This window comes from Alligator mississippiensis, chromosome 16 (assembly GCF_030867095.1).
Source record: "Alligator mississippiensis isolate rAllMis1 chromosome 16, rAllMis1, whole genome shotgun sequence".
Taxonomy (NCBI): Eukaryota; Metazoa; Chordata; order Crocodylia; family Alligatoridae; genus Alligator; species Alligator mississippiensis.
The window spans coordinates 27,921,193-27,944,695 of record NC_081839.1 but is presented as its reverse complement, the minus strand read 5'-3'; the positions used below and the strand labels follow the sequence as shown (position 1 = coordinate 27,944,695).

Genomic DNA, 23,503 nt, shown 5'->3' with positions numbered 1-23,503 from the left:
ACAGAAGGGGTATTGTGGTGGCAGGATGGAGGGGGAAGATACTGTAGCATGACCGGAGCATGCGGCTAAGTGACAGCTGTGAGGAGCGTGGCATGTCTCTCTCCAAAGCGACTGAGGAGAAGCCAGGAACTGAAGAGCTCTTGGGTGACATTCAACCCACCAGAGTGATTATGGCCTCGGCACTGAGTCACCAGGAGTCCTGACAAGGCACGCTCCCAGCAATTTCATAGCCTGGCGGCCAGGGATCCCTGCCACGGGGATGGAGCCACTCAAGCAGCTTGAAACATCTTGCGGGGAGCGTGGCGTGTACTCCCCAGGCCTGTCCATAGGGCCACTCCGTGAGGATCAGCTCTGCTGTGTCAGACTGCAAGCTCCATGTTGGTAAGAGGCTGTAAAGGAGAATACGTCTTTGGCTGCACCTGCCATAAAAAACCAAGCTGTTGGTAATGCTCGTGATGGACACAGATGGTACACCTGGCAGTAGTAGCCCTTTTGCTCTACCTGCAAGTGCTCTGCCATCATCCACTTCAGCCTGCCTCCTCCAGCCTCCTGGGAGGTAGGTGATGTCTGTCTCTTAGCATAGAGCTCACAGCATTATCCACATCACCTCTGAACTTGGCCTTAATGTTTGCTGCACCTGGCAGAGTTGCTTTCATCAAGGTAACTCTCAACTAGCTGAGCCAATGCAGACCCTGCCTTGCTCTGTACACACTTACGGACTGACACCAGTCCAGCTAAACTGGCCACTGACTCAGGTTGTGTCCAGAGCACAAAGGGGGGCTTTTAAGGGTAACAGAAACCTGCAATGCATTGCTGCGAGCCCCCCAAAGCTTCTGCAGTAGAACTGGCGTCAGTCAGTGTCCAACAGCCAGCAGCATGGCCCGGTGCCCCCAGGAGAGAGCTGCAGAGTGAGACCATCAAATGGCATGCAGCCCTTCATGCCCAGCAGAAGTGCTGAGCACCTCGGTACCCCCGAGATACCAGCGCCAACCCCAGCAGAGCTGTTGACACTGCAAAGCGAAGAACAGTCTGAGAAGACAGGCCACTCATTGGAGAGCTTTAGGAGATGTTCCCAGCTAAAAGAAACAAGACTTCAAAGCGTTTATCCTCCCCACCGGGGGAGAAAGCTTATTAAATCATGCAACACACTTGGGTGACAAGAGCAGTTCTCTGGCCAGGCTGCTCAGAAGACGCTTTATGAGGACAGAGGAAAAGTTAATGCCTGGTTTCGCGGCCTGGCTCTGATGCTGGCACACTCCACTCTCCCTCAGCACGCAGATACAATGCTCCCATTCTCGCCGGCTCTTCAAAGACAAACCGAGGGGACTGTCCGGGGACAGTCACCCACACAAACCAGCGGTGTGCATGCACTTTGATTACCAGGGAGTAAACCAAAGAGGTCAGGAGGCACCAACTGAAAGGCAATTTAGGCAGAAGCTGCCAATTCACACCCATCTAATGGACAGTCCTTGGGCCACGTGAACAGGAATGGTGGATCTGATCCACTGTGGGACAGGGCACATTGGAGAAGCCCAGGGCTGACTGGGGCAGGAGCAGTAATCTCCGCAGTTGTAACAAGTCCCAGTTTAGCAAGGTTCTTACAGGTCTGTTTTTGGACACGCAGCCCCAGCAACCTCAGTGGGACTGAATGCTTTGAGCTCAGCTTATGCCATAGCATGCTGCAGAACTGGATAACACAAGGCCCCTGTATTGCTACAGGGGAGGGACATCCCATCTCAATCCCAGTTAGATGGGAGGAAAGGGAAAGGTAAGGGTCAGAGAAAGGCAGAGGCTGAAAGCAGATTCATTGCTGCAATGCCTTGTGAACCGGCAGCATTACTGAGTAGTGGGAAACAGAAGCAGGATCCCTAGCATTGCTCCTCTTGCCGGGCCAAGGTGCTTCTGTTTGGCCAGGCTTGCTTACTGCACCCTTACCATGGCAGGGAGCCACTCTTAAGCACCTAGACAAAAATGACCTGATTATGAAGAGTACCGGACACCAAACACAGAGCTGAGTCAACCAAAGCTGCAGGATGACCCAGTGGTACGGGGCCCCCAGCTCTGTGCCAGCCTGTGAAGAATACGGGTTGGTAAGACTATGGCTACAGAACTGCAGATCTTCAGGCTTTCAATGCTGGAGGCTCTGGTTCAATCCCCAGGGTGCCAGGGAAGAGAGCAACCCCAACTCAAGAATTGGAGCTGCTCATTTAAGTACCTCAGTATACGCATAGCAGCCTAGCCTTCGTCTGCAAGTTTGAAGTGCCTGATCTCAACCTCTCTACCTCCACCCCCTGCAACAGTACAAATAACCCTGACCCCTGGGGCACCGCAGTTCATTTACTTTTATAGTGCTGCAATTTCCTCACCGGAGACTGGCGATCAAGGCAAAACGCTGCTCTGACTTCTGCAACAAGGAAGCAAACACAAGGATTGTGCGTAGCTCAACTAGCATCTCGGGGCCGAGGCAAACAGAGACATTTGCCACGCTTAGACAAAAAATAAACACGAGAACAGTGGTAAGGAGGAATGTTTATCTTGGAGCCCGAGCACGGCTCGCTGCAAGGAAGAGCGAGATTAAGGCAGTGATAAAAATGTTTGTAAAAAGAGCTGCTGATAGGATCCTTTCAAGGGATGAAATAAGTCTCAGAGGAGCAGTGTGAACTACTGGGCTTCCCAACTGAGTAAATGACAGTAATTATCCAAGAGAGCACAAGCAGCCAGAGCCCTGCGGATGAACCCCGTTATCAGGGCGTCTGCCTCTTAATGGATGCTTAGGGGCCAGCCAGCTCGTGAAGCCCTTCCATGCGGCTGTGAACTGGCAGCTGCTCATGTTGCTGCATCTCTATGTCCTCAAGGGTCCCTCCAAGCATCTTTAGCAGCTCAGCAACACAATGGGGCAAATATTTAGCCACTTGTGTAGCTTAAATCCCCTTGCAACACCCAGCAGGGCTCACATTGCTAGATCCCTGAGCCCGGCACTGGCACCTCGGCAGGCTTGTATAGCAGGTAACGAGATGCCCAGGCATTGAGGGCTCTCCAGTCAAACCCGTCTAGCTTGCTTTATTGTTATTAATCAAAAATAATTTTTGTTTTATGATTCAAACTAGTCCAGCTGCAGACACACAAGCCAAGACTGTCACAGATGACTAGTGAATGGACAAGTGCCTTTGGGGGTCTAACTAGGGACACTGTGAAGGGGCATGGTTTTCAGAAAGTGCTGTGCTGAGCCTCCACCTCGGAAAACCAGGCTGCATCGCAGTACCTCAGCGTGCACATCCAAGGCTGGCGCCCAGCCACCCAGCACCATGTAAGCTCTTGACTGTTCACACAACAAACCTGAATTGCTCCAAGATTCAGGGGAGACTGGCATTTCAAAAGGGGCCAGGGGAGCTATGAGCTGAGTTCCCATTAGAGTTCAATGGGAGTTGAGTGCCTAACTTCCCCCCAGCTCCTCTGAAAACCTAACTGCAAGTGACTTGCATCCAGGTTCAAGTACGTCATTCCAGATTGCCTTGAAACAGGGCTGAAAACTTCCTTTCTGAGCCATTCCCCTTTCTCACACACCAGGGTTGTGACAAATCCCTGAAGAACTCTGAATCCAGTTTTAAAGATGGAAAACTTTCAACCAGCCAGCTGTGCCTAAATTAGCTTAAGAGGTCTTTGCCCTCATGGAGTCGAATGTTAGAGATATCCCATCAGCGTGTCTAAATGCTGCAAGCGTAGAGACGAGGAATTCCAGTTGTAACTCCGAAATCTCTAGGATTTATGGCTTAAACAACAGGGAAACCTCAAACATGATCTGAACGCTATTTAATTTCCTCCCCTGCATCTCCCCCTGCTTTAAAGCCTTCATTTTCTCTCAAGCTTGTAACCAGCTTTGAAAAGTGCTCCACAGAATCCGGCACAAAGGGCTCTACAGAAAACAAATCCACTCTTATTTACACCTGCCACGCAGCTTCGGCATGGCAGGGTAATTCAGATTAATCGCTGGAGCTTACGCTAAGGGCCTGTGGGCTGTCAAGTTGCAGGATGTATTTATTTCTTTTAATTAATTAATGCTAGCCAAGTGTAGACCAGGCTGTTGGAGACAGCTTTCAGCAGCCTGCCTTCATCCCACTGGAATGCCAGGCCGATAACGTTTCAGCTGTGAGGAACGGTTGGTGATCCTCTTCCTCTCGCCCTCGTACAAACTTGAACGTGCATCTGTTGCTGGCAGACTCCAGGAGCTTTTGTTCTAGCCAGTTGTCTCGTTTGGAAAGTCCTCCGCTCCTCGTCTTTCAGCCCCGTGGCCGCTTACGTGGAAGGTCCAACAGCAAAGATGAAGCGGGTCTGACAAGGTGCTTTGAAACCGGCAGAAAAGCAACCTCTCCAGAGCCCGCACTCGGTGTCTTCACACTGCTTCTGAAGATTTCAAAAGCCTGGCTTGGGACACTTTAATACAGATCGGGCAGTGGCTCAATTATGCAGCTGTCTTCATGTTTTCACACTACCAAGCAAGACAGCTGTACTTTATCAGAGGAGCTACACAGAGCTTCCTTAATAGCATGAACCACCGTGAGGAAATCAAAGGTAGAGACTGCAGAGTAAGAGGTGATAACACAACTTCAGCCTCACAATTGGCTTGCAGGAAACATCTTTTAATACACACCTCCCACACGGCTTATCCCAGGAGGAAGCCTGCTTGACCTCTGCTTATCTAGAACAAGAAACAGAAGTTTGGTGGGATCTGCCTGTCCCAAAGGCCGGCTCAGGGAGTTCCTAGCTCCTTATGGAAATGCACAAACAATAATTCTTCATGCTGAAGTCACTGGAAAAGAATGCAGCGTCGACTGGCTGAACCCTGAGACAGCCCTCTCTGCAGCAGACACGTGCACGTGGGATGGTTTTACGAGGCTGAAGGATGGCAGGGAAACAAAGACCTGGCAGTCTGTTCCTAAAACTCCACCGTGTCTTATCCATGTCCCTTATCTCTCTAAAACCAAACAAGCACTGTCCAGTTAGGGACACTGGAAGATGTGATCCAACAGGTATTTCCTGCCCCAAGCAAGATGTTGGTCAGAACTACAACTAGAGAGCAGTTGAAATGCTGTGGGTGAAACTCAATTCTGTCCCAAGCATACTAGTGATGTACAATTTAATCCGTTAACTGGTGCTTAGATCATGTACTGAATCTACAAAGGAGTGTATCGCTACACTGAACTACTGTGGGATATGGTATTTAATGGGAATTTTTGGGCAGGGAGCAAAATGTGAGATTCCCGACTGAGTGCCCGCAGAGGAGGTAGACAGCTTTTATCAGTAGGAAAATAGACAGCGTGGTTTATCTTCCTGTTGGTACCAAAACCAGCTTGGAAATGCAATTATGCTAATTAATTTTATATCCTTAATGCATCCTTAAGGCCTCCAGACACCGGTAAAGCTTCGATGCGAAGAATAGTTATTTTATCTTGTCAACAGGAGGGTTCACCATGAATACTCGTGCTTCACAGAAAGGGCATTCTGGTGCATGGGGTCTGGAATAAGCAAGGAGAGGTCTGTACAAATTCTCCTGCTGCTTCAGCCCTGGCTTCCAACCGATTCACGAACCTTCCTCTGACCGTCAGGGTTTGCTGCAATCAGCTGTGAAGCATTAGCTCTAAATATACAACAGGGAGGCCAGTTCTGCTTCACCGCACAGGGAAAAAGAAAAAAACCAGACCCACACTAATCACAAAGAATGCCAAGGCAAAGAAGACCATTTGCAAGAGCAAAACTTAACAACAACAACAAAAACTTCCCCTCTTGATCCAAATAAGCTTCAGGAAAAGCAAGAGCTGGCAGGGCTCACCAACATTTGACTTTTGGAGTTAACAAAGAAAACGGGGCAAATTGGCAGGTGATACAGGGACCCTGGCTACCGAGTATGATCCGTAAAGCAGCCGCTGTCCTTGGCGGAGCTCGGTGCAAAAGAACATTCTGCTCCATGGATGTGCTTAGGTGACCGCTGGCAATGCAGCTCCTACGCACAGTTCAGCTCCCAAGCACACCATGGGCTTGCCGAAAAAAAAAGCCACGTTCCTTCCAAGAGACACAAAATTCAGCCTTTGCAAGAGAAACAGGCCAGCAAAGAGAAGCCAAGTTCATAACCAGGTCAGCCATGCTCGGCAACTTGGTGTCCTCACACAAAAATACATTTTCCCCCTCCTTCCACCCACTTGTGCTTAGGCAACAAAACCACGGCCAGAAGCACACGGAGAAAGAGGGAATTTGCCCGCATGGCATTTTCTGTCAACAGCTGTAGAGTGGATGTGCACAAAACTTGCAGCCCCTTCGGTTACACTTCAGAAGCGACACCAAGTGCTCCTCTCCCATTAGGAAGCACCAAGTCCTCCCAAGGAATTTTTTCTGAGCACAGCATCAAGCATCCACTTGTAGCCCAGATAAGAGAGCAACTTTTCCTCCTTTGTATTGTGTTGAAAATAAAGCAACACTGCAGTTGACTGTCATCAGAAAATACTTACCAGCCACTCACCCCCACCCCTCATTCATAACCAAGCTAAAGCTAAAAACATTCCTATCAAGAAGCCATTTCTGGCACCAGCAGCTGACTCCCAGCAGTTGTTTCTTCTGGGACAGGTGGATTTTATATTAAAAAAAAGTCAGGAGACTTACTGCCTAGATTAAGAAATGCTTCGGTGGAATCAAGTGTATTAGAATTAAGCCAGTCAAAATCAGTTGAGTCAGCGACTGGGAACACAACAAAGCATCGCAGCAGATGGGCCCATGCACCCCTCGAATTTCTGGGGCTTATTCAAAGTCCAGAGACCAACCCTGCCCCTAACAGGCTGAAACAATGAAGTCCTCGAAATTTAAGGGCCTGTCCACCAATGCAGCAATATCACCGGAGTTGTGTTGCGACAACATAAATCAGGGTTTGACTGACAATTTGTGCCGGTACCTTTGTTTCACGGAGTTGCCCTGGTGCATTCGCCTCTCACAGACAGCTCTTGGGCTCCGTGCCCTGAACTGTGCGGTTTATTATAGGCTCTGGGCCTGGTCTGTTGTATTTTGGCAGCACTTGGAAGCCACAATCGAGACCAGGGCCTCGTGGTGCTGTGGGGAGGCAGTCATGGCCCCAAGGACCCTACAGTGTAATGTGAATAAGGTCGTAAGCATTCACAGTTCTGCAGCTAGGAGCCTCAGCCTGTTGCCAAGTTTTATTGGTAGAGTTTTCCAGCCACAGCCCCTCTTCTCTCGTGCTTTTAACCCTCAGCTGGTATCAGATATGGCCTTAGTCCCTAGAACCAGCTGACACCCAGCTCTGGGACATAAAAGCTTCAGTCCTGCCAAGATTTAACTACAAATGTCACTGTCTGCTCTGTGATGACCACCGTTCGGCTGGACGGAGCCGCTGGCAACACGCATGTAAATCATCACAGCTCCAGACCCTGCCAGAGCCCTCAGACCAAGTGATTTCCCCCTGGACCGGACACGTTTCTTTCAGCGAAGACTTCAGTCCCCAAAACAGGTGGTTTGCGCGGACACGAAACACCGGCGAACCTGCGACAAACTCAGAGAGCAGCTTCGCGGGACGTTTCGGAAATGCCCGCGACCGTTTGCAAAATCAAATGTTTACTTGCTTGGACCTCTCCTGCATCCAGAAGCGGAGGAGGAGATGGGGCGGGGATCCCTGCCGAGCCAGCGAGGAGATGGCAGGGCCGGTCTCCCTTTCTCCAGCTGGATGTTGTATAACTGCGGGAACCCCAGTGCCCCCCATCCCTTCCCACGCCCGGGGCAGCCACCGGCGCTCCCCTGCCCTCCTGCTCCGTGCAGGGTGCCCGCCCGGCCCCCGGGGCCGGCTCCAGCGCTGCGGCCGGACCAGCCCCGGCCCCAGCCCGCACTCACCCAGCAGCGGCAGCAGCAGCAGCGGCGGCGGCAGCGCCATGACGGGCTGTGCGGAGCGCGGAGCCTGCGCACTGCCCGGCCGGGGAGGAGGCAGCGGGGGATGCTGAGGGCGGCGCCCGGGAGACAGGGATGCAGGCGCCGCGTTGCCGCGGCGACCGTCTCCGAGCAACGCCGGGGCGCAGGGGTTCGGATGCTCCCCGCGTGGCTGGTGCTGCTGCAGCGCGGGGCAGGCAGGGCTGGGAACCAGGGACCCCCACACGGAGACAGAAATGTCAGCAAGGACAAGTGCAGCGTCCTGCACCGAGGACAAAACAATCTCATGCGCCGGGGCGGGCTGGCTGGGCAGCAGCTCTGCAGAAGAGGACGTGTGGGGTGCGGGGGGACAGTGGGCAAGATGCTGGATAGGAGCCAGCAGTGTGCCCTTGCTGCCAAGAAGGATAATAACAGCATCCTGGGCTGGTGTGTTTGATGCCCTTGGGTACATGGGCACATGCCTGCTATGTCACTCGGATCTGCCACTCCATGGGGCGGCAAAAGCAAAACAAGAGTGCCAACTACTCTGGACTCCTTTAAGAGACGTTTATCTTGCTGGGATCCTTTGACCCCAGCTGACTTCCTGCCCCTGGGGGCTGGACTCAATGATCTTCTGAGGTCCCTTGCAGCCCTAATGTCTATGAAATCTATGAAACTGATTTTGGGGGACAAAATATTTTAAAAGGGTTGTGCACGTGGGCTAGAGGTTCAAAAGTAGTGTACCCTCAGGAGGCGCTGAGCAGAGCATCCCAGGGAGTGCCCACTGACTCTCAAAGGCAGCCAGGGAGCTGGCAGCTACTGTCCAGTGGTGCTCCGCTCAGAGATGGGAACGAAGGAGACCCAGGAATACAGCCCTGCAGTCCCCGGGGACCCTTCTGGTCAGAGCTGCATTCCTAGTAAGATATAGCCAGCTTGGCCAGGGCCAGGAGGAGGTTGACCAGGAGGTCCCAGGGCCCACTGGTAAGAGCGTTGCCAGCAGGTCAAGAGAAGTGATTGTTCCCCTCTATTCAGCACTGGTGAGGCCACATCTGGAGTCCTGTGTCCAGTTTTGGGCCCCCGCTACAGAAAGGATGGGGACAAATTGGAGAGAGTCCAGTGGAGGGCAATGAAAATGGTTCGGGGGCTGGGGCACATGACTTATGGGGAGAGGCTGAGGGAACTGGTCTGATTTAGTCTGCAGAAGAGAAGACTGAGAAGGGTTTAATAGAAACCTTTAACTCCCTGTGGGGGGTTTACAAAGAGGATGGAGCTGGACTGTTCTCAGAGGTGAAAGATGACAAAACAAGGAGCAATGGGCTGAAGTTGCAGCAAGGGAAGTTGAGGTTGGATATTAGGAAAAACTTTCTCACTGGGAGGGTGGTGAAGCACTGGAACAGGTTACCTCGAGAGGCGTTGGCATCTCCATCCTTGGAGGTTTCAAAACCCGGCTAGACAAAGCTTTGGCTGGGATGACATATAGTTGTGGTTGGTCCTGCTTTGAGCATGGGGTGGGACTAGATGTGACCTCCCAAGGTCCCTTGAAACCCTCATTTTCTCTGATTTCTATGACTTCAAAGCTCATTGTCACCTAGCTAGTCCCTTCAAAACTCTCTATTCCTCAGGTGTTAATGACCCTCTCTTCTTTTGCATGGTTTTGATGCTCCATCAGCCAAGCCAGCTTTTGTTCTGCTGTTCTGCTATCTGCTCGCTGCTCCTGGTCATGAAGCTCCTATTTTGTAGCTCTGCCAATTGTTTTTCAGTCACTCCAGTGAAAGTTTTCACTTCAATCTGAAATAGAATAGTTCAGCCCTTGGTCCCCAGTGTATTAGTAAAGCATCAAATTGATTTTTAACTGGAAAAAAGTTGTGTGTTTTGTTGTATGTGATTATGCTCACCCGCTGCACCCCACTTTTCAAAATCCTAGATCTGCCCATGTGAGCAGCACTGTCTGGGGACAGCATCTTGCATCCAGCACCCAGCCCTGCCGGGGCATCGAAACCCCATCAGTCACGGACGGGCCGCAGGATCAAACCTGAAGATGCAGATAAGAGCCTTTGGATGAGCGGGTAAGATAAGCAGGGCCTTAGTGGTCAAAAGCAGAGCAAGCTGGAAACAATATCTTGTGGGTAAATGTTTGCAATGGGAGCAAAAGTTTCCATACTGCTGGAAAAAGTAGCTTTCAAATGTTTCATGCTTTTATCAAGAGGACACAACGCTGACAAACAAAACAAACCTGGCTCTCAGCAAACAAAAACAGGAAATGAGTTTAAATCTGGACTCTTTCATTGCTATTTTATTCCCAGTGTTTTGTTTATTAATCAAACCCCAAAACATTAATGAAGACTGATATTTTTGCCATATCTATTTCTTTTAATTTCAAAGCCATTTTCCTCTGCAAAAAAAATGCCGGTGGAAACTTTTGACCTAATCCAAATGAGCACCCAGCACTCCACTTGGAAGCCAAAAGGCATCCTGCTATGAGCACAGAGCACCAGAGTAACGTGTTCCTAGTCAAAGTGCCATTAGGCAAGCCTTGTGAGCCAACTTGTTTCTGACGTGACATGAGACTTCATTTATTGCTTCAAAAACAATGTGTGTGTGTATGTGTGTGTGGTTCAGCCCTGAAAATTCACTCCACAAAGAGCCTCACGACCTCCCGTCTTCTCATGAGTTCATCTCTATTTATGAACAGAAAGATGTGTTCTTTCCATCATGGTGCCAGCCTGTTAGCTCACCCTGGGACTGGAGGGTCAAGCTGGGTTGGTTTTAGCTTGTGCATTACCCACCATCAATATTTTGTGCCTGAAACTTAATGATCCTGCTGAAGAGGCAGCAGCTGGAACAAACTCCGACCTCCTCTGCCTGCAGCGGATCAGCTCCGCAGGGCTGACGTGAGTGACAAGCAGGAAGAAGCATGTATGGTTGGTAATAGGAGAAAATCTGACTCAAGATACTCTGAGCAGCCTGATCTAAAGTCTATCGAAGGACTGGAGAGATTTCCAAGAGGACAGGTGATGTTTGTGATCAGCCACGATGGGGACAGAACTGCAGGATGACTCTGTACAGCCTCTGTCCTGTCCCCAGTGGGTTTTGGATGTGGCCTCTGTTCAGTAAGAGCCATTTATTTCAGCACAGTCACTTCTCAGCATCCCCTTTAGGGTGGCCTCTGACCTCTAGGCCAATGAGACAAGGGCAGATCTTGCAGCTCTTACTAATTTCAGCCGCTTTCTTTCTCCTGTATTCACTTTAGAGCCAGGCCCTGCTTTTAAGCTGCCCTCCCCACTAAGGAGTCATTTGAAATGTGAAACCAGACAAGCAAATCTAGTCACAATAAATATTATACAAGAGCCATCGCTCCCGCCAAGCTGCGCTGGCAAAGCACTGCAGTGTACAACATTGATTTTCACACACAAGCGGAGCTCGCATTTCATTATTTAATGCCGAAACAAGTGACTAGAATAAAACGTGGGAGAGGAGCTTGTCTGTGTGGGGTTGAGATCCATTCAGTTGTGATGAGGGGCAGCACAAACCTGTCTCTCTCGATGATTTCATTGCTCTCTGAAGAGCTCCCCAGCCACGACTGGAATAAAAAGAGGGAGATCTACAGGCAGCATTGGAAAAGAGGGGGTGTGTGTACATGCCCCAGGGAGGAGCAGCCCAGGACTGTGGCTAATGCCTGTGATGAGGAGTGACGGAGGAGAAAAAACTGAATGAACAATTTACCCGAGCGCCAACAGACGCATTGTCAGCAACACTAGAAAAGAGCTGAGGAATAAACTGACGTGGCCTGAACCTTAACTCAAGCTGGCATTCACCTGACTACGAACTGAGGGCAAGAGACAAAGGACAAAGCAGAAGAGGAAAATGGAGGGACCATCTTATACATGTGCTCCAAAGGGAAAAGGAATAGAAGTGGAGGTCGAGAGATTCAGGGAGAGAGACAGGACTCCTGGGTTGTATTCCTGGATCTGTCAGTGACTTGCTAGATGATTTGGGGAAATCACGTACGCTGAATCACGCACCCGTGCTTGAATTTCACCTCCGCTTGGGGTGCAGCATGTGTGCGGTGCTTGGGAGTCCAACGTTGCCAAAGGCTCCTTGGGGAAGTTGGTCGTTATTTTATTAATTGCCGTGCTGAAACTGAGGCCTGAGTCGCATGGAGCCACACGTGTTACAGACATGCAATAAGGGACAGGCCCTGCCCTGAGGAGTTTACAGCTGAACCAAAAAGGAGGCCGAGGAATGTTATTATCCGACACAGCCAGGATCCACGGAGCCTGACACTGAGCCAGGCTGTACCTGCCATGTGAACGAGCAGATATCCCTGCCCCGGGGCCAGGCCATCTGACACTGCCGCCATACATGGTGTTTCGGAAAATCTCCAGCTTCTGCCAGGCCGGCCTCCCATTTTGGAGGTGATTGCTGGGACACAGGTCCTATCAGACTTCCCAGCCACCGCAAGCTTTCTGCTCCTTTCAGCTCCCTGCCTGATGAGCAGAACAGCAGCCGCAGGGATATGCCATTCCTTCCAGACCCGGCAGAAACTCCTTTACAAATAGCAGGAGGCCTGTGGGCAGCACTGCCCAGCCAAGAAACACATTCCAGCAGACAGTGTTGTCAGAAGGCCTGGATCCTTTCCAGGGCTCAGCATCTATCAGGAGACTAATTGGTGACAGAGCAAGTGAAGGTATCTCACTCAGCTCTAGTCAAAATAGCCCAGGCAACTGCTCTCCTCACTGCCAAGTGAGAGACACCATTGCATCTGGGCAGGTCTTTTGTCCACATCACGTCAGGTATATGGTCTTACGCATGGAAGTTGATGCAGGATTTGCCTGAGTAAGGACAGTGTCTGAATGGCCAGACCTAACTCCATCGAAGAGCATTTGAGGGCAAACTCCTGCCTTCTACTGCTGAGGACCCTGGATGACTTTGATCCTTTGCAGATGTGACTGTTCCCTGTTTTGGCACTTTTCATCCGAGGATCTCAAAGCACTTTCCTGGCATTCATTAATGGAGGCTCACACCATCCATAAGAGTGAGGCAGGCTCCCTGCTGAGGGGAAACCAGGGCGTGCAACTGTGGATGATTTCCCCCACATCTTGCAGTACGTTGCCAGTAGAGCCAGGAATAGAACCCAGGAGTCCTGCTTCCTCTCCCCACTTTCCCTCCACCAGCTACCAGCTGCCTCTCTGTTCTTCTTTGCACAGCTTCCCACAGACACAGTTCAGGTTATAAATATCTCCCACTTAAGGCAAATAAGTATTAATAAAGAACACAGTAATTTTCTCGGCAGTCAAACACTAGAAAGCCTGGTAACGTTTAAAATACCCAAGGCCCTGAAGATGGGAAAGCCCTGCAAGCTGAAGCCACTCAGCATCCCAAGTGCTCTCTAAGACAGTCTCAAGTGCTTTCCTACCAGGTAAATTATCCATCAGCCAAAGCCTGGCTCCTGATTCTCCCTCTGTCCTTGAGGGATCTGCCGTTAAAGGGCATGGCCACATATGCACTTGCGTTTGGGGGAGAAGAAAGATTCTCAGCCTAGATTAGCTCACCTGAGCCAACTAACATGGATTAAGGGAAGACAGGCCATTCAGCTTTTAACACAGGTCAGATTCAGGCTGGTAAGGGAGCCTGGACTTGAAGCAGAGCTGTTCACCCAAGTTCAAAGCAGAGTTTAATCCCGGATAGCTAAGCGAGGTGAAGAATCTACCATTTTAGCAATGCAGACATGCTTCAAGCATCAAATCCCTGCTATTAGTGTCCTGCCCGGTTCTCCCTCCCCTCTTGCTCAGCTTCTTTCTCAGGATTACATGGAGATATTTTTATATATCCACATGTATGAAGCTGAGATGCTCCTGATGTTGTCTGCTGCAGGGCACGGCTTACACTGGCATGTTTCTATGCTACCTGCCTGCCTCGGGTATAGTTAACACAGCCCTCCAGTGAGAGGTAGCATCCTCTGGCCTGGGCATGCTGCATGCCGCTGATCTCACATCTCTGATAAGCAGGAGACGTAGGGAAGGAGCAGAGTGCCCCCTTTTTCCCCCACCCTCATTCATTTAGCATCCTTTGGGAGGAATGCTCCCCCCAAACTCATTTCAAAGAGAGACGGGGGTGATAAGGCTCCCTTCACCACCAGCAGGCAGGTAGCAGCCAGAGCGGGTGGGATCAGTGCCCCATGGAAGGAACAGCTGTCTCAAAGCCTCAGGAACCACTGTTGTCCCAGGGCAGTGTGGAGTAGCACTGCTGGCATTTCCTAGCCTGGAGGGCTCTGCCCCATGGGGTGCCTCAGAGTCAAGCTCATTCTCCAGCAGGCTGCACTGGAGGGTGGATTCAGGCCCTAGCAAGTACAACTAGACACAGCTGCACACCAGAGCCCCCAGCCTGTGCATGCTAAGGCCCCATGGAGAAGGCTTGACAAAACCAAGGGCACCATCAGCATTGTTGGTCCATCTCATGAGCCCGGGAAGGACCTTGGATCCTTCAGCAGAGCCTGGGGGAAGCAAGAAGCTCCAGCTCCTGCATGGTGCATGCAGCACTCCCGTCCCTTGACAAACAAGCAGCCTCCGCTTGACCTGTCAGACAGACAGTGCCCCATGGGCTGCTGCACATTTCTTTTGGCTTTGTTCCCAGGCAAGAGCTCTCTCCCCCCAACCCTTCCCTAGCAGACTGCAAAGTCAGCTGCTCATTATCACAGGTACCCGGCCAGGTGGGGTCTGGGTGCTGCGCAGCAGGCTGGGCTTTCAGGATGGCCAGGGACTGACTGCTACTGGGTGCATGGCTGGGGGCTCCACGAGGCTCCAGGGCTAGGGCTGTCCAGGCAGAATTAATGTCTATGTTCAGGGTGTAGAACCAGGAGAGAAGGGGTTAAATGTATGGGGGAGGCTGTATCTGTAAGAGCTCTCCCCCCTCCTGGGCCCAGCTGTTAGCTATAAAAGGAAGCAGGGGCAGGCTGGGAGCCTGGAATGGGGAGTGGTATGTGGTTGATCTCTGTTCACCCTGGCTTGGCCTCAGCAGAGCAAGCACAGGAGGACACCAGACACCAAGATGTCAATCATTGTTATAATGGGGGCTGTTGCTGTAAGGCCCAAACCTGCAGTCTGCACTCAGCTCCCCCGCCTGTCCTTGGAAGTACTAATTGCTGCCTTGAGGACACAAAGCGGCTCCCCTATGTGTCCCCCTCTAGGGAAGCTGAGGCACAGCGAGAGGAAATGACCTGCTTGCCGCAAGCTGATGCCAGAGCAAGACCCGGAGCCCCGCGCTTCCCAAGTCCCAGCCCAGTGCTCAGGCTGTGAGTGATGCAGCCGCAAGCCAAAGATCCTGCTCACCCTGTGACGGTTGGAGCTGAGGCTCCCTGCACTCCTGCATCACAGGCCCTGCTGGCTTCATCTTCCAGGTAAGAGCAAACGACCCACGTGCGACCTGCCTGCTACCTCCCGCAGTGCGTGACCCCCTGCCCTGGTGCCCCTCCTCGCTCACTCCCTTCCTGTTTTCTCTGGCGTGGGATGCTGATGATGCTGTGTGATGTCTTTGCCTGACCGTTCAACTTTCCAAATGTTTGCAGTTGTTTCAATGGACTTGAACTGCGATTGTTTGTGTCAGCCAAGGGTTTGCCACCACCCAGGCCGTGCTTTCCCTGCCAAGGCACACACCTCTTGGGGTGGCTGATTTGACCACACGCATACCCCTGCTGCAGTGGTTTCTTGCTCAGCCTCCCCTGGTTCCCTGCCAATGCACAACTGTGTCCCTGCTGTGTAGCTGTTTTGGGGACTGCTCGTGTGCTGAATCCCTGTGGAAATCCATGGTTTGGAGCAGCTGCCAGGCATGAACCATTCCCAGGTTGATTGTTGCCCAAATAAGCAGCAGGTTAGTGTCCCCCAGTGTGCAACAGAGCTTCTGAAGGCAGCATGGCCCAGTGGGTAGGGTGCTTGGCCCAGGAGTGGGGATTCCTCGGTTCTGTTCTTTGCTCTGCCACTGATCTACTCTGTGACCCTCCCCTTGTGCCTCAAGGAGGAGACTTGCTGTCATGCTTCAAGGGCCTGCAGCATAAAGCAAAAAGGACATGTGTTGCTGTGCAAGGAGGTGCTCTTTGCATGACAAGCTGTGTGGAGGGCATGCTCACCTGTGGGCTAGGGGGACCCTTGGGTACCAGGTCCTGAAGACTCTTGGAAGCCTCACCCACTTTACGTCCTGTGTGGGTGGTGCAGGTTCATTTGCTGCAGTAAATGGAAAGGACTTGGTCTTAAGTCTCTCCCTTGAGATGCATTAAACCCATTGGGGCATCTCTGCCCCTCGCCTCCGCGCAGAGCGCCTGGACTGGCTTGAAAGAGAGAGCCCCCAAGTCCGAGTCGTGTCACCTGGACTTGGGGCTGTGACCTCTGTAGGTCTGCCCTCTACAAAGGCAATTACACACATGCTGGCTAATCCACAGAAAGCAGGAGGAGGAGAATCTGCCACTTGCAGAGGGTGGAGGAGCAAGTCCAGCAGCCTTTCCAGAGACACAAGCCTTATGTAGCTGCATGGTTATTGCTGCTCATCCAGCCCTGCGCATCTCTGCCTGTCATCCCTCTCCTCATGGCTTTCTCTTCTCTCTTTCTCCCTGCCTCCCTGGGGCCCTGCCAGCACTTGAGGGTGGCTATCATAGAGGACATTCTGGTTTTCTGCTACTCTGTCCTCTCTTGGTATGAAACCTGAAGCTTTTATGTCCTACTTCTCTCTTCAAGAGGAAAATAGAGGACATAAAGGTGTCTGGCTTCATATCAACAGAGGACAACCGGACTGCCCTCTACGATGGCCACCCTACTCCAGCCCCTAGCCCTTTCCCCAGCCAGGAGCATTGCTTTGGTTTTCCAAGGGGAGCTCCCTTATCTCCTAACAAAGCCTCTGCCTGCAGAGACAAAGGCAGCTTGGAAACTGCTGTATCCCAGCTCAGGGCCACTGTAGCCACCTCCCTGTAGTACCACAAGCCCCTGGCTGAAGGATCAGGGTGTGCATCACTGTGTGCCTTGTTAGGGGCTGGGTAGAGCAACTCCTGGGCTCCCTCTTCCGGCAATGTGTTGCTGCATCACACAGGTGAAATCCCTGTTGGAGACCAGATTAGCACCCTGCTCTCAGGCAGGCACTCCAACCTTTGGCCAGGTTGGCCTCTTTGAAGGTAGCTCAGCTTCTGCCTCTGGCTTCAGATACATGGGAGCAAGGAGAGGTGGGAGGAAACGAAGCCAAGTTCGCAGAGAGGTTTCGCTGTGTGAAACCTCTGCTCCTCACCCCTGGCTGTAGGAGAGGCCATAAAGGAGTCTCGGCTTCCTTGGTGCTTCCCCATTGACTCCTTTTACCCCAGTGCGGCTTTGTTAACGCCAGGAGCATGTGGGGGTGGCAGCTGCAGGCAGACTTTGGTGGGCAGCTCTGTACCAGGCTGCTCCCAGCAGAATGTTTGGGACCTTGGCTGCTTGGCCAAGCAAAAAGCATGTGGTGTCCTGCCAGAGAGCCCTGCCTGGGGCCAGAGAGGTGTTTGCTGTAGCTCTGGCCTTGTAGGAGCTCCAGAGCAATGGCCCAGCTGTGGGCATAAGGAGAGGGCAGGCTGCACCCTCCAGGCTTGGCTCTGGATATGCTCCTTCCTGGCATGAACTAGGGGTGGTGGCATTAGCCTGCAGAGCCCAGCACCTGGTGCTGCTGCCAAAGAGAAATCCTGCCCTGAGACCCTTGGCAAATGCTGCACCACTCCCTTGGGGTGAGCACCTCCCGAGGGCTGCTGAATCCCACTTGCAGCTCAACACCAGAGCAGAAGGCTTGCACATGGCATAGGCAGACAGTGCTGTTGGAGCAAGTGGCTATGAGGCAAAAGCCCCAGGTATCATCATCCGGTCCTCCTGCGGCCTGCAGTAGGCTGCACGGCTGAGCCCTCCTAACCCCACACTGCTTTGGTCCTTAGGTGAAAGGCAAAGCAATGCCTCCACTTCCAGCCAGGAGCTGGAGCAGCGGGCGGTGCCTGTGGGGAGCTGGTGAAATGAGAACAAGCCTACGTGCGCAGCAGGAGGATGCAAAGAGTTGGTGCTTTGTGGGAGGCCTTCAGGAAGGGTTTCAGGAGACCCATGTAGAGGGGTCCTGACCTTGGCCGCCCCCAGCTCACACTCCCCGCGATCCCCTTTCAGAGGCCTGGCAGGCTGCTCAGCACACTCAAATTCCCCAGGCAAGGGAGAGCTGGAACTCAAGGGCTGGAACGTAAGAGGAAAACTCAGAGCAAGGTATTTTCGTTGGCTCCACCGCTGTCCAAATAATGTGCTGGCTATGAGCTGTTGCTCCCAACAGCTTCATTAATAGGAGGCAGTAAGGCATGCCTGCTTCTGCAAAACCCTTCTGCGAGCTGCAGACTGGGCTTGCTCTGCACCTATAGTGCAGCTGATGCTGGGATGTGCTCAACAGCTAACAGGAACACTAGGCAGTGGCACAAGACAGGAATTGGCCACAGGTGCCTGATGCACAGGAGTTGGGCTGTGGCCAGGATACAAGGACTGCCACCCCTATCCTTGGGGCAGCACCAGGGCTGTAGTGACTGGATGTGGCCAAAGCCAGGCCTCATGTCACACCTGATAGGAGGCTGCTGTGCTGGTAGTGTCCCCCAGACTGGCTCCAAGGGCAAACCTCTAGCATCCCAGCTTCTCTTTGCAAGGATTAAGCAGACCCATCCTGGTTCAGCAGGGAGATGAGAGGTACTTTGGGCCATGTTGGGAGGCATTCCCTCCCTGGGACACCTGCAGGTGTTCAGGAGACTCTCGGTGTCTGGGGACAAGCAGTAGGTTGGTGGCTGTGATGGCATTGCTGCATTGTGGGCTCCACATTACAGCCTCCCACCCTCCAAAATGCCAGCAGATGTGGGGCTCTTCTATTGCTCCACCAACTTGCCTCTGCTCTGTCCTGAGCCTCTTCCCCTGGCAGTGCCACCAAGAACCCAGCTGGGTTCCTCCTAGCTGCTCCTGTGGCACATACAGACACCTACCAGGGGATCAAGGCAGTACTGGGGAAACTACCCCATGGCCTCATCCCTGTGCTGGCTGCACTGTTTGGAGCTGGGGTGTTTGCGAGGGCTGGTGACCGTGCGTGTGAGCTGTGGTGCTGGGATGAAGATGCCCTGCTGGCTAGTTTTTTAGCAGGCTGCTGGACTAAGTGGACTTTGCTCTGTGGCTGTTTTCCAGGCTCTGTAGGGAAGGCCTGTGCTCTGCAGCTCTCTGAGCTCCTCTGTTAGCTTCTGTTCATTCTGTGCCCCTAGGGTCACTGAGCAGCTGATATGCTGCTTCTGGGGTGGAAAGTGGCCACTGCTTGACAGCTCAGAGCAACAGCCTGGTCAGGGAGGGAAGAGGATCCACTCTCTGTAGGCAGCTGTGGGGAGCTGAACTTAGTGGCCAGGCAGGAAGTGGGGCTAACGCTGCAACTCTGGCAAAAAACACCTCTGGCATGCCGGTGCCTGGCTAAGTGGGCATCAGGGCCAGCCAGGTTTGGCAGGCCAGCAGCTCCCCTGTGTGGTACCACAAGAGCCTTGTCCCTGCCTGCTAACCTGCCCATGCAATACTGGATTTTGTACCAAAAGCTGACAAACAAGCCTCATCCTTCAGGCCAGATCAGCCCTGTTGGCAACAGGATTCGTAGATTATAAGGCTGGAAGGGACCCCAGGAGATAGTCGGGTTTAGGTCCCCTGCACCAAGCAGAAAAGACAACTGGTGTCAAATGACCCCAGCAAGGTGACTGTCCAGTCTCCTTTTGAAGATTTCTAGGGTATGCGATTTGCACCGTCTCTGGAGGGAGCTTGTTCCACTCTGTGAAGAAGTTTTTCCTCATGTTGAGCCTGAAATGATCTTCCAGGAGTTGGTGACCATTGCTTCTGGTTTTCCCCGAGGGTGCTCTGGTGAACAGTTGTTCACCGAGCCCTTGATGTATGCCCCTGATGTAGCGGTAACCTACTACCAAGTCCCCTCTTGGCCTTGTCTTCTTTAAGCTAAAGAATCCCAGGTCCTTCAGCCTTTCCTCATGGTTTGCCGTGCAAGTGTCTGATCAATCGGGTGGCCCTTCTCTGGACTCTCTTGAGCTTTTCCATGTCCTTGTTGAAGTGCAGCACCCAGTACTGGATGCAGTACTCCAGCTGCGGTCTCGCCAATGCCGAGTAGAATGAAAGACCTTAGTTTTGCTGGAGATGCATCTATTGACGCATGCCAGAGTAGTATTTGCCCTGCCAGCTACAACGTCACACTGCCGGCATGTTCATGCTGTGGTCAGTTATTACCCCCAGGTCTCTTTCATTCGTAGTGCTGGTCAGATTGGCATTGCTAAGGCAGTAGGTGTGCAGGGAATTTTGTCCCCAGGTGAAGTACTTTACACTTCTCAATGTTAAAGCTCATCTGGTTCTGATGTGCCCAACTTGCCAGCCTGTCTAGGAGGGAGAGGCATGAAGTCCACGGGAAAGCCAGGGGCTATTGGAGCACAGGTCCCTTAGTACAGTGGGGTAAGCACCTCTGGTGCACAGAGTGGGGTGGCAGGGGCTGGAGGTGGGTGGAAGGAGGGTTAGATGGCCCCACCTGGCCTCTGCCTGAGATGGAGCATGCCAGCTAGTGCCTGGTGTGTGGGTGCTGTCCCCTACCTGGAGGCTGGACAGGTTTGCTCTGTCCTGGCACGTGTGAAAGAGCACGTAGGTGCAATTGTGTCGGTGTGTGACCTGTTGCGGGCAGTGGAGGAACGGGAGCCAGCATGTGTGAGGCTGAGAAGAGGGCAGGCTAGGGCCTGGTCTGTGTGGCATGCACAGGTGCTGCAGGGAGCCCAGCTCCTGCCCCTGGGGATGGCAGCGGGTTCAGGTACTGCAGCCAGATTGCAGGGTCAGGGGACGTGACTCCAAGACACTGATTCACTTGAACAAGATGAGGAGCCCTGTCCTTGTCGGCCTGAGCCCTGGTCCTGCTGCCCATCCATGCACCGACGGGTGTCTGTGGGGTATCTGCCCCCAGCCGCTCGCACAGAGGGTGTGTTGATACAGGCTGTAGCTGGGCTGAAAGCCTCGTGTTGGTGTTGGGGGTGTGGTGGGGGCAGTGTTGTGGAGCAGGGGCTCAGCTCAGGCCTGCAGCTCTCCCAGGGATCTCTTCCAGCCCACGGGCTCCCCCCTGCGGCCATCGCAGCCTCCTGCTTGGCTGCCCCAGCCTGAATTCACCAGAGCAAATCCATCACAGCAGCAGCAGCCAGAGCCTGGGATTCCTGAGAGCGAGCGCTGAGCTCACCTCTTGGAGCTGATGTGAGCCCCTTCCTGAGCCAGCATTGGGGTGCATCCTCATACCAGTGCCTGCATTGCAGGGGCTACAGCTGAGAGCAGGGCCTCTTGTGCCAGGCACTGCATACGCATGTGGCAAGAGACTGTCTGTCCTCAGAAGAGCCTGCAAGCTGAGGGTCTGGCAGAGCCAAGCTGCTCTGGGCTAAAATGCCCCCTGCTTCCTGGGGATGGCTGTGCTGGTGGGAGTGCTGGGGTAGATGGTGCTGAGGGTGGCTGATGCCTGGCAGGCCTCTGCCGCAGGGGCCAGCACCACCCCTTGTGAGTTGGTTTGAACTACCTGGATACCCTTGCTGGCTGTTGGGCCATGACCCAAGCTGGGGGAGGGAGGCCGCAATCCCAAAGGTGACGTATGCAGATTGGGTGGTGTTCAAACTCTGTGCACCGTCAGTGCCAAGCAAGCCCATTTCAGTGCTGTCTTATCCTGGCCTGGGTGCAGTGTGGGCCCCTTGTTGAGGCCAGGCACTCTTCCTGGGCAAGACAGCGTGCACAGGCGGGTGCTGGCTTTGGGCTGGCAGCAGGCTGTGGTCAGCTCCCCCTGAGCAGACGGGCCCCAGTCCGGACTTTCATGGACCCTCCTCCCCTTGAGCATGGCCTGAGCAGCGCTGACTTTCCCATCCTCGTGAACGCTGACCCTGGGTGATGGACCCTGTGGGGAGGGGGGTTAATCAGTGTCATACGGGGTTCACCCGCAGCACCTGCAGTCGCCTCTCCTGTCCCAGCGCAGGCAGCATCCTTGCGGTGCCTCCGAGCCAGCCTGGCAGCTGGAGGCACACCGCATCGGGCCTGTGGGCTATGCCTCTGGTGGCAGCTGCTTCTCCACGGACCTGGGCCACTGCCATGAAAGCCGGTGCTCCTTGCCTGCAGCCAGGCCCTCACTGCAGTCCTGCCGTCTGTCTGTCTTGTCCCAAGCCTGTGTGTCTATCAGGAGTGGGATCCTGGCACCTCTCTCTGCTGGGGGTGACCCCCACACGTAGCACTTCAGGTGCCCAAAGTGGGAGTCCAGTGACAGCTGGAGGAAGGGGTGGGCAGGGGCTGTGTTCACCCACTCAAATGCACAGGGCTGGCTCTGGTCCTGCTGGTGCAGGTCCTGGGCAACCCAGCAGGGGGCACCCCCCTACCAGTGGGCCTGGCTGCTGTGCTGGGAAGCACCAGTGTGCAAAGCTTTAATTAAGCCTCTCTGAAATATAATTTGAATGCACTTAACCAGGCTCTTGGTGCTGCGAGGCAGGATTTCCCCAGAGGGGTAGGGGAGGGGTCTGCCTCTAGCTCAGCCCAGCATGATGCTGCCAGGCATCTTGCCATGCAGAATGCCCCAATGGCTGGAAGCAGCATGAGACCCCCAAAGGGCAGGTCCAGGGCTCTCCCTCATCCCTGGCACAACAGGTGTGGTGGCCTCTCTGCCTTCTGGATGGGCTCAGCTTCAGTGCACCCAATGGCTTGACTGGCATTGAGGCTGGCACCCTAACCTCTCCCACTCCTGGGGTTCAAGGGGCCTTGGAGATGCAGGGATCCAGTCCCTCCCTATGCTGGGTAACCTGCCTCCAAGCAGTCAGGTGGCCTCAGCCTTGCCTCGATGCAACCCAGCTCATCCCTGGCAGGCAGGCCTCACTTCCCCAAGTGCACATTGCCTGTAGCAGCCCCCAGCCTGGCAGGAGGCAGAGTGGCTTGGAGCAGCTCATCCCCAGGGTAAATAGATGCTGAATGGTAGGCAAGGCAGGTGCCCCCCTTTCCAGAAGTCGTCCTGCAGGTGCAACCAGCCCAGGGTTGCAGGGTCCCCCCTCTCTCCCAGGCTTTGCCACATCACCCCTGCCTCATGCACCAGGTCCTGCCATGGCTGACCCTGTTGTGCCTAGCCTTGCACTGTGCCAGCTGGCACCCCAGCACCACACCCAGAGCTGTGGCTGCCAGTTCTGGTCAGGGATTCCTGAGCACCCCACAGCACATTGCAACCCATGCCTGTCTCTGCCCAGTGGAGAAGGGAGCCCTTGTGCCCTGCATCCAGGGGGCTGGAAGGCCCTCACGGCAAGCTCCTGGTGGCCCCTGCCCTGCTGGCACCTCCCTGCAGCAGCGGGCCCCTTGGGGAGAGGCCTGGATGCCCCATGTGCTGCACTCTGGAGCTGTCCCTCCAGGCCCCCTGCTCATCCTCAGCCAGACCCTGCCAGCTCAGTGTAATGCAGCTGGGCAAGGCCCTTCTTCCCAGGGAGTGAGCCTGGTTTGTGCCACAGAGGCAGAGCTGGGCCTTGCCCATGCCCAGAGTAGAGCATCCTGGGGGCAGCACTGGGAGTGGGCAGTGCGGGGACACT

General features: G+C 53.6%; 1 protein-coding gene and 1 long non-coding RNA gene across 5 annotated transcripts in view; one reads left to right on the top strand and one right to left on the bottom strand.

The window, feature by feature from the left end:
* The window catches only part of JAM3 (junctional adhesion molecule 3), a 37,850-nt gene extending 29,868 nt beyond the window's left edge, over positions 1-7,982 (bottom strand). The window contains exon 1 of the mRNA XM_006262805.4: positions 7,885-7,982. Coding sequence (XP_006262867.1) covers positions 7,885-7,924 — 40 coding nt within the window. The 5' untranslated portion in view covers positions 7,925-7,982. The remainder of the gene's footprint in view (positions 1-7,884) is intronic.
* Positions 7,983-14,884: 6,902 nt separating this feature from the next.
* Positions 14,885-23,503, top strand: part of LOC132246458 (uncharacterized) — a 78,614-nt gene continuing 69,995 nt past the window's right edge. For all 4 annotated transcript variants that reach the window (XR_009457755.1, XR_009457754.1, XR_009457753.1 and 1 more), the window contains exon 1: positions 14,885-15,292. This is a non-coding gene — a long non-coding RNA (uncharacterized LOC132246458). The remainder of the gene's footprint in view (positions 15,293-23,503) is intronic.